The sequence below is a fragment of the Sapajus apella genome, unplaced genomic scaffold (assembly GCF_009761245.1).
Source record: "Sapajus apella isolate SASKATOON/1434 unplaced genomic scaffold, GSC_monkey_1.0 scaffold144, whole genome shotgun sequence".
In the NCBI taxonomy this organism is placed as follows: Eukaryota; Metazoa; Chordata; class Mammalia; order Primates; family Cebidae; genus Sapajus; species Sapajus apella.
In genome coordinates, this window is record NW_022437084.1 from 1,407,035 (window position 1) to 1,416,983 (window position 9,949).

The following is a 9,949-nucleotide window of genomic DNA, read 5'->3' on the forward strand; positions in this document are numbered from 1 at the left end:
TCATCTCTCCTGTTCTCTGCCCTCTCCCATTTTGAATCTCTGACGCTCTCTTAGACTCTGTCCTTCTGTCTCTGAACCTCTGTCCCCTTCTCTGAGTCTCTGTCCTCTCCGTCTGGGTCTTTGTCCCCTTCTCTCTGGGTCTCTGTCCCTCTCTCTCTGGGTCTCTGTCCCCCTCTCTCTGGGTCTCTGTCCCCCTCTCTCTCTGGGTCCTGTTCCCCTCTCTCTCTGGGTCTCTGTCCCCCTCTCTCTCTGGGTCTCTGTCCCCCTCTCTCTCTGGGTCTCTGTCCCCCTCTCTCTCTGGGACTCTGTCCCCCTCTCTCTCTGGGTCCCTGTCCCCCTCTCTCTGGGTCCCTGACCCCTCTGTCTCTGGGTCTCTGTCCCCCTCTCTCTGGGTCCCTGTCCCTCTCTCTCTCTGGGTCTCTGTCCCCCTCTCTCTCTCTGGGTCACTGTCCCTCTCTCTCTCTGGTCTCTGTCCCCCTCCCTCTGTGGGTCCCTGTCCCTCTCTCTCTGGGTCTCTGTCCCCCTCTCTCTCTGGGTCTCTGTCCCCTCTCTCTCTGGGTCACTGTCCCCCTCCCTCTCTGGGTCTCTGTACCCTCTCTCTCTGGGACTCTGTCCCCCTCTCTCCCTGGGTCCCTGTCCCCCCCTTCTCTGGGTCTCTGTCCCTCTCTCTGCATCTCCAGCTCTCACTTCGTCTCTGTACCTAGCTCTTCCTCACCCCCCTACAGATCCCAAGTTGGGGAATGCCAGTTCTGGCACCAACCTTCCTGCCCCCTGCTGGGGCCTCTGCTCCCCCATCTCTCAGGAGCCAAAAGTGAGAAAGCAAGGTGGGCAGCCCTGCCCCAGGTCCAGGTACCTCCCGCCCTCCTGCCTGTCCTTCATCCCACCCCGCCTCTGCATCTCTCCCTGGTGCTGCCATGGCTCATCTCTGCCTCCGTCTTCCCAGTTATTGTCCCCATACCCTATAGCTGCCCTCCTTCCCATCCCCCCTCTGCCATCTGCCTGCCTGTCCCATCCTCCTTTCTCCCACCGTGTCCCGTTCCCCTCCACGTCTCCCACGTGCAAGGCCCTCATCGTCATCGCTGTTGTTCTGTGTCTGCGGTGGTGCAGCCTGTGGGGGCATCTCGGCCTCGCCTCTCTCCGCTGTTTCCTCTTTCTGTGTGTGTTTCCACCTGTCTTCACTTTCTTCCCTCCGCTTCTCCACGCTCCTCTCTCCCGGCATCTCTGTCTCCCTCCTCCTCCGTCTGGTTTTCTCCCAGCATCTGCCTCTCCTGTTCCCTGTCACGTCCAGCTTCCACGTCTTTCCCCACCTCTCTCCTCAGCTCCTTCTGTGAGCACGTGTCCCTCTGTACTCATGTTCCTGGACACTCTGTCTCTCCACTGTCTTATCTTCCCATTCGTTTTCCCTCTGTCTCCCTCTGTGTCTCCCTTTCTCTCTCTCTCTCTGTCTCTGTCTTTCTCCCCCTCTGTCTCTCTTTGTCTCTGTCTCTCCATCTCTCTGACTCTTTCAGTCTGTCTCTGTCTCTATCTCTCTCTCTCTGTCTCTGTCTTTCTCCCCCTCTCTGTCTCTCTTTGTTTCTCACTCTCCATCTCTGTGTCTCTCTGTCTGTCTCCATCTCTCTGACTCTTTCAGTCTGTCTCTCTGTCTCTGTCTGTCTCTGTCTCCTCCCATGAGTCCCTCTCTCAGCCCCTTGGTGCCTTTTCCTCGGAGGCTCCCCACCCTGGTGTCCTGACTCCACCACCAGATCCACCACCTCCAGCAACTGGGAGCCCTCCCCTGCCCACCCTGCCCTGTTGTCCCCTCCCAGGATTCCTTCTGGATTATAGCATCTTCCCAGGGCGGGTTCTCATGAACAATTGTGGCTGCTTTTTTGGCCAGAGAGAGGAGGGAGGGGATGGGACCAGGGAGTCCTGGAATGGGAAGTAGGCAATAAAAAAAATGTCAGAAGCAGGGCGGCGGGAGTGAGTGGGGGCAGGGCCAGCTGTCCCGACCAGGGATAAAAGGCTTTGCCAGCGTGACTGGGAAGAGAGACACCTCCCCTCCTTCCTTCACCAGGACATCAAGGAGGGACCTGCTGGCTCTACATCCTCCAGCCTGCAGGCCCCGCCCTCCTGGTCTCTGGCCTTCACCTCTCCGCTCTGTCTTCATGTCTCTGAGGGTCTTGGGCTCCGGGTAAGCGGCCCTCGCTGTCTCTCCCTCTCAGCCCCGGATTCTGTTGAAGGTTCCTCCTCTCTCACTGTCTCTGCGTTTGACAGCACCTGGCCCTCAGCCCCTAAAATGTTCCTCCTGCTCACAGCACTTCAAGTCCTGGCTGTAGGTAAGAGAACAGTGCAGTATGAGACAAGGGGGTCCCCTGGAGACCCCAGGAAGAGATGGGGAAGGGTCATTGGGGCCCCCGGATGCTCCTGGTAACCTGATAAGAGCAGGGAGCAGTTTAGGGATCGTGGCGGGGGAGCGCGCTGGAGGCCTAAATGCCCAGTGGTGGAGGTACTAGGAAATTGTGGGGCTGGGGAGAGAAGTGTTTACAGGATCTGGTGCTAAATCAATAAGGAATCGTAGAGAACTATTAGGTCCTGAGCGGGTCATAGCAGAAAGCTGTTATGGTTTTCCCTTCCAAGCTCTTCTCTAGACCTCGGACCAGGCGCCCGCCGCTACATTGGGTTCCAGCTCTCCATTGAGATGGGGCTCTCCTTGACCTCATTAGGAAAGAAGCAATGTGGGGAAGATACTTTGATGTCAGAGGGACAAGAAGGATGATGGGGTGGTGGGATGTGCCGTGGGGTGTGGTGTGGTGGATGAGGGCAAGTGTGGGCAAGATAGGGTGGACCCTCGGGGTCCTGCTGAGTGGGAGTGTTGGGAAAGATACAGGGAAGTCCTCGAATGTGCTGGGGAAGGGCTCCCTGGGGGAAACGTGGGATATCGGGAGAAGTGATCACAGACATTATGGGAGCACAGAGCTGAGGGCCGAGGACGTAGGGCCCCGGATAAGGTGGCCATAGTGCAAAGTAAGAGACGCTATGCAGGTGACTTGGGAGGTGAGTCAGAAAACTCTCTGTCGGGACAATAACGGAGTCGATATTGGACATGTCTCACCCTGGGTGGGACAGATAGAGGTGGGCGGCTTAGGGGTTAGGCCAAAAGGTAGGGGATTTGTCAGTTCTGGAATCCTACAAATGTGGGGAGTGGAGAGTGCTTGCTCACCTACTTTCTCCACCCAATGCTGTCCACTCCTAGCCGTGACACGGAGCCAAGAGGATGAGAACAAGATAATTGGTGGCTACACGTGTGCCCGGAACTCCCAGCCATGGCAGGTGGCCCTGCTGGCGGGTCCCGGGCGCCGCTTTCTCTGCGGAGGCGCCCTGCTTTCAGACCAGTGGGTCATCACCGCTGCTCACTGCGGCCGCCCGTAAGTGACCACCCCCGTCCCTGTGCCCAGTGAATTCCAGAGTCTAAAGCCCTAGAACTCAGCTGAGAACCTGGATCTCAATGGAGATCTAGAACCCAGTGTAGCAGCTGGCTCCTGGTTCGAGGTCTAGAGAAGAGCCTGGAGCCAGAAACACAGCTTGGGATGTGGATGCCCCCATACACCCCAACTCCGTTTAGATTCTGCAACCACATGGGCCTGCTGAGAACCTAACATCTAACCCAGTGATTCATCCAGAGGCCAAGCTTTACATCAAGACTAAGCTTAGCCCATTCCAGATTGGTGACTGAATTCAGGACCCTGTCTACATTTAGAAACCCAGGACACTACGTGGCACTCAGAGCCCAGCTCTGGACCTATAGTCTAGCCATAAATCCAGAACTAGAACCCTGCTCACAGCTGGAATATACAACACAAGAATAGAGACAAAGCCTGGAGCCTGTTTCACATCCAAGGTTTAGTTCAGAGTCTAGTCTACAGCTTTGCGATAAGCAGCCTAGATCACAGACTTCAACCCAGAGTTTAAATCCCAGAATGTGCCAGGCACAGCGGCTCACGCCTGTAATCCCAGCACTTCGGGAGGCTGAGGCAGGCGGATCACCTGAGGTCGGGAGTTCGAGACCAGCCTGACCAACATGGAGAAACCCTGTCTCTACTAAAAATACGAAATTAGCTGAGCATGGTGGTGCATGCCTGTAATCCCAGCCACTCGGGAGGCTGAGACAGGAGAGTCGCTTAAACCTGAGAGGCGGAGGTTGCAGTGAGCCAAGATTGCGCCATTGCACTCCAGCCTGGGCGACAGAGCGAAACTCCATCTCAAAAATTAAATAAATAAATCCCAGAATGCAGATCCTAATCGGAAGCCCCATATAAAATCTAGACCTCTCCTAAATTCTAGATCTGAATTTACAACCCAGATCCCAGCAAAGAAGTCAAAATGCCTATAAGCAATATCTATGCCATAAATGGAAGGTCAGTCTAGAAACTTGAGATCAAAGCTCAGTCCAGAGTCTAGAATATCAAGGCCAGAATGCAAACCAGACTCTGAAACCTTAGATCCAGGCCATAACCTAGAGCTTCATCTAGAACCCAGAGCCCAACCTGAGGTCAGGGGCTCAGACCAGAGTCTAGAACCAAGAGCCCCGTAATCCAGTATGAAACAGACCTGTTGAATCAAGAGCTCAGACCAATGTAGAGAACCCTGACCCCAACTGGGGCACAGACCTCAAACTCTTGTCTGCGAATGGCTCATAAACCAGAGTTTAATGAAGAACCCAGAGTACTACCCAGAAACTGGAGCTCATTTCAATGTGTCCAGACCCCATAGCCCAGGTCTGAATCCATTGCTCAAAACAAAACCCTCAGACTACCCTAAAACAGAAAGCTCACATAAGAATCTAGAAATGAAGTCATAGCCAGGCGAGGTGGCTCACGCTTAGAATCCCATTACTTTGGGAGGCGGAAGGGGGCAGATCACTTGAGGTAAGGAGTTTGAAACCAGCCTGGCCAATGTGGTAAAACCCCATCTCTACTACTAAAAATATAAAAATTAGCCGGGTATGGTGGCGGGTACCTGTAGTCCCAGTTACTGGGGAGGCTGAGGTGGGAGAATCACTTGAACCGGGAGGTGGAGGTCGCAGTGAGCTGAGATTGTGCCACTGCACTCCAGCCTGGGTGACAGAGTGAGACTCTATTTAAAAAAAAAAAAAAAAAAAAAAAAAAGAATCAAGTCATAATCCAGGCTCGCTCTAGAATCCCGATCTTAGCATAGAGTCAAAAGTTTAAGATGTCTGGGACCCAGAGCCCAGGCTAGAAACGGAATGGAGCCTACTCCGGAATGACAGTTCTGACTTAGAGCCTGGAGTCATTACCGAGAGTTTCACTTAGAACTGAAAGCACAGAGCCCAGCACAGACCCTGGAACGGAGCCAGGCTCTCCCAATCAACACCTTCTTCCCAAGCCAGGAGCTGGAGCTCAGCCCAAGAGCAGAAGGAACAGTAGCTGGGGCTGGGCCGAGAGAATGTCCTGGCCATGGGGAAGGGCGCAGGAGGCCAAGAATGCTCGGCCTGCAGTTAGTAAGGAGCAGGCTCGACCTGGCCGGGGTGGGGTGGCGGGGGAGACTCGTTACCCAGCTAGAGGGCCAGGGAACGGGGCTGGAGGGTGGGGAGGGGTCTCTGGCTCAGACCCTGAGCTGCGCTCCTCTTGGCGGTCCTGATCAGGATTCTTCGGGTCGCCCTGGGCAAGCACAACCTGAAGAGGTGGGAGGCCACCCAGCAAGTGCTGCGCGTGGTTCGCCAGGTGACACACCCAAACTACAACTCCCGGACCCACGACAACGACCTCATGCTGCTGCAGCTGCAGCAGCCTGCGCGGATCGGGAGGGCAATCAGGCCCATTGAAGTCGCCCAGGCCTGTGCCAGCCCCGGGACCTCCTGCCGAGTGTCAGGCTGGGGAACGACATCCAGCCCCATCGGTGAGGATTTCCTGCATCTGGGAAAGCTGGGGGCGGGGCCTAGACTCCTGGGTCTGAGGGAGGAGGGCCTGGGGGCCTGGACACTTGGGTCATATGGGAGGGTACTCAATCATAATCCTGCAGTGCCCCCCCAGCCAGGTACCCCACTTCTCTGCAATGCGTGAACATCAACATCTCCCCGGATGAGGTGTGCAGGAAGGCCTATTCCGGAGCCATCAAGCCTGGCATGGTCTGTGCAGGAGTTCCCCAGGGTGGGAAGGACTCTTGTCAGGTAAGGCCCAGAGTGGGAGCTGGGGGAGGGATTATTTGGGACCGGGATTTAGGCCCCAAATGATGTCAGGAGCACGGAAGTCTGCAGAAGTCTCCAGAAGAGAGGGAACTGGAGGGACAGAGAGATTCCGATAGCCAGTCCACCCTGCTTCCTAGCCCTGTGCCGCCTGGATAATGGACTCAAAGTGTTCATGCCTCAGTTTCCCCATCTGTCAGGTGGGGATAACCCTCTCAGGGTAGTTGGTGGAAGGGGATGAGACAGGCTGGGGAAAGATTGCAGAGTGGCGTCTGCACATATGGGTCTGGGAAAGACTGCGCCCAGGCTTCTAGAAATCTGAATGCATCCTTGGAGTGGCAGAGACTGGGACATAGGAAGAGACACACAAGTGTTCTAGAGATGGAGCAGAGAGGGACCCGGTGAGACCCAAGGGACAGGCAGGTGCAGACACAGAGACAGAGCCGGACCCAGCGGAGAGGGAAGGAAGTGCCCCACCTCCGGGGCTGAGACCTCAGAGCTGGGGCAGGACAACGTCCTTACCTGTCTGCCCGGCGTCTCTCTGCCTGTCTCCGTGACTATCTCTGCTTCCTGGGTTCTCTGTGCCGTGGCTCTGGACACCTGTCCATCAGTGTCTCCATCTCTGTTCCTCCCCCTCAGGGTGACTCTGGGGGACCCTTGGTGTGCAAAGGAAAGCTCCAGGGCCTCGTGTCTTGGGGAATGGAGCGCTGTGCCCTGCCTGGCTACCCCGGTGTCTACACCAACTTGTGCAAGTACCGAAGCTGGATTGAGGAAACGATGCGGGGCAAATGATGGCCGTCATGGAGGGATGGACCTCGTCAGCTGCCTCCTCTCTCCACTCAGGACCCACGAGTCCAGGCCCCAGCCCCTCCTCCCTCAGACCCAGGAGTCCAGGCCCCAGCCCCTCCTCCCTCACACCCAGGAGTCCAGGCCCCAGCCCCTCCTCCCTCACACCCAGGACCTCCAGTCCTCAGCATCCTGATCTTTACTCCCTTTCCCAGAGCAGGACCTCAGACACCTTAAACTGGCATTGTATTCCAGAGAAGACAAATTTTAACACTCTTAGTGTCTCTAAAAACCAAATAAATCATGACAATGAAAATGGAATGATCATAAATTGTATTCATTCATCCATTTATTTATTTTCTAGTATTATTTTATTTTTCGAGATGGAGTTTCGCACTTGTCACCCAGGCTGGAGTGCAATGGTGCGATCTCAGCTCACTGTAACCTCTGCCTCCTGGGTTCAAGCAATTCTCCTGCTTCGGAGAATCCCCAGTAGCTGGGATTACAGGCGCCCGCCACCACACCTGGCTAATTTTTGTATTTTTAGTAGAGATGAAGTTTAGCCATGCTGGCCGGGCTGGTCTCGAGCTCCTGACCTCAGGTGATCTGCCTGCTTCAGCCTCCCAAAGTGCTGGGATTACAGGCGTGAGCCACGCGTGCCCAGCCTATTTTTTATTTTTTGAGACAAGGTCTTGCTTAGTCTCTCCAGCTGGAGGGCAGTGATGCAATCATGGCTCACTGCAGCCTGGACCTCCTGGGATCCAGCGATCCTCTTAGCCTCCGGGTTACCTGGGACCACAGGTGCACGTCATCATGCCCCGATAATTTTTAAATTTGTTGTGAAGCCGGGGGCGGGGGGGTTCTCCCTGTGTTGCTCAAGCTGGTCCCAAACACCTGGCCTCAAGCAATCTGCCTCCCTTGTTTTCCCAAAGTGCTGGGATTGCCAGTGTGAGCCGCCACACCCAGCCTCATCTATTCATTTACTTACTTCAAGAAACGTGTATGCAGTGACCCCACCATGCCCAGCCGCGAGCTGTGTGCTGACAAGAGGCTGCCTCCCTCTTTGCATGTTTTTCCTTGGGCGTCCCCCATCCACCCCACTGTATCAGGTTTCTAGACAGAAACACCTCATCCCCACAGAGTGACCTTGAGCCCGACTGCCTTCTCCCAGCCTCCTCCCTGCAGCCCCTGCGGTCCAGGGCAGGGGACTAACTGCCTCTGTGCAAATGAAGATGTCCTCTTTTTCCTAATCAGATCTCAGGTGAAGAGAGTTGAGTTAATCACAGGCTTCGGGTCCTGTCCAGGCAAAGCCCTTCTCTCATTTTATTAATTTATTTCCACTCTTCACCTCTGGGTCTGCTCCCCTCCCTCCTCACAGGCACCGACACAGATAGCTTTGAATACTCTGCATCCTGGAATACAAGGCGGTGTTCTGGTGTGTCGTTTCTAATTTACATGAAACCGTTGTGTTAGGAATTTCATTTTCTCACTTTCACTCATCCACAGCTATTGAGCACCTACTATGTGCCAGGCGTTTGTCTATTTATGGGGCACCTGCTATGCACCAGGCGTTGTTGTGGGTGCTGGAGGAAGCGCTGTGAGCAAGCCAGTCAGAATCCCTGCCCTTACAGAGCTTATAGTCTAGCAGGAGATGACAGACAAGAAGCCATAAACATACTTTTAAAATAAAGCAGAGTCCCTATGAGTAACGAGGTCAATAAATTTGGGCTGGGTGGCAGGTCCAATGTATGCCAGGGCTAGCTCAGACATGCTTGCAAGAGTCTACCAGCAAATTTTCAGGAATTTCGAGAGCCAGTTGCTAAATACAGCCATTATTAAAAACTAAATTACATAAACTTACAATTACATAATTGATTTAAACATTGTCAGTAAATACTCAAAACTCAACTGTTGCTAATTATGTCAACTAATACCGATGCTTTGGAGTGATGTCTCTTGTACTACAACTGTAATGATGAGCTTCTGCACATCTCTTTCCAACTCCCCAACTCTGTATGCTGTTAGCTTGACAACAGCCAAAGCAGAATTATCTACTGCACCAAAATTGAAAAACACTCTGGATAGAGCTTTGTCGGACAGTCACGGGTAAACTTTTACCAGGCATCCTTGGACGGGTCTACCTGGGAATGACCTAATGATCTTAGTGTCTGTCTTCTTCAAGTTCTGTGCTTGGATACTGCAGAGTACAGATAAAATAGAATGTTGTACTCACCTTATGCTCTATAGGGACAGCACAATATTGGGGAGCCCTTTGGTGGCAGGTCTGGGACATGCACGAAAGATTGCTGGGAAGTAGAGCCTGCATCCTTTTTCATCATCCTCCCACCCCATCCTCTAGCTTCTGGTAACCACTGTTCTATTCTCTGTTTCTAAGAGTTTGGGTTTTTTAGATTTTACATATAAGTGAGATCATGCATTATTTGTCTTTCTGTGTATGACCTATTTCACTTAACACAATGTCCTCCAGGTCCATCCATGTTGTCACAAATGACAGGACTTCTTTCTTTGATAAGGCAGAATATGATTAAATTGTACTTATATTAATATATTACATTTCATTGATCTATTCATCCATCAACAGACACTTAGGTTGTTTCCACATCCTGACCAATATGAATAATGTCGCCATGAACGTGGGTGTGCAGATGTCACTTTGAGATGCCAATTTCATTTCCTTGCACCGACTTACATTCCCACCAACAGTGCACAAGGATTCACTTTTCACTCCCATATCCTTGCCAGCATTTGTTATTGCTTGCCTTTTCTACACTAGTCATTCCAAAAGGTGTGAGGTGGTGTCTCACTGTGATTTTAATTTATATTTCCCTGATGATTAGTGATACTGAGCAACTTTTCATATCCTTGATGGTCATTTCTATGTCTTCTTTGAAGAAATGTCTGTTCAGATCCTTTGCCCTTTTTTTCTTTTTTTTTTCTTTTTTTTTTTTTTTTTTTTTTTTT

General features: G+C 52.8%; 1 protein-coding gene and 1 long non-coding RNA gene across 3 annotated transcripts in view; both read left to right on the forward strand.

Moving 5' to 3' along the window:
- Positions 1-8,006, forward strand: part of LOC116540799 — an 18,321-nt gene extending 10,315 nt beyond the window's left edge. The window contains exon 3 of the long non-coding RNA XR_004264590.1: positions 7,994-8,006. This is a non-coding gene — a long non-coding RNA (uncharacterized LOC116540799). The remainder of the gene's footprint in view (positions 1-7,993) is intronic.
- On the forward strand, positions 660-7,288 carry KLK14 (kallikrein related peptidase 14). Of its 2 annotated transcripts, none has more exons than XM_032264539.1 (6): positions 660-849; positions 2,254-2,315; positions 3,233-3,404; positions 5,642-5,895; positions 6,030-6,166; positions 6,821-7,288. In XM_032264539.1, the coding sequence occupies exons 2-6, from the start codon at positions 2,276-2,278 to the stop codon at positions 6,971-6,973; spliced, it is 756 nt and encodes a 251-aa protein (XP_032120430.1). In that variant the 5' UTR covers positions 660-849; positions 2,254-2,275; the 3' UTR covers positions 6,974-7,288. The 2 variants fall into 2 exon arrangements, with proteins under 2 accessions (XP_032120430.1, XP_032120429.1); XM_032264538.1 differs by lacking the exon at positions 660-849 and adding an exon at positions 1,957-2,170.
- Positions 8,007-9,949: the final 1,943 nt, after the last annotated feature.

What these genes read in the sequence shown, in the direction of transcription:
- KLK14 (XM_032264538.1), top strand. Translation starts at nt 2,145, where the DNA reads ATGTCTCTGAGGGTCTTGGGCTCCGG. An exon ending in ACTTCAAGTCCTGGCTGTAG is followed by an intron (nt 2,316 to 3,232) that starts GTAAGAGAACAG and finishes GTCCACTCCTAG; the next exon opens with CCGTGACACGGAGCCAAGAG. An exon ending in AACGACATCCAGCCCCATCG is followed by an intron (nt 5,896 to 6,029) that starts GTGAGGATTTCC and finishes GTGCCCCCCCAG; the next exon opens with CCAGGTACCCCACTTCTCTG.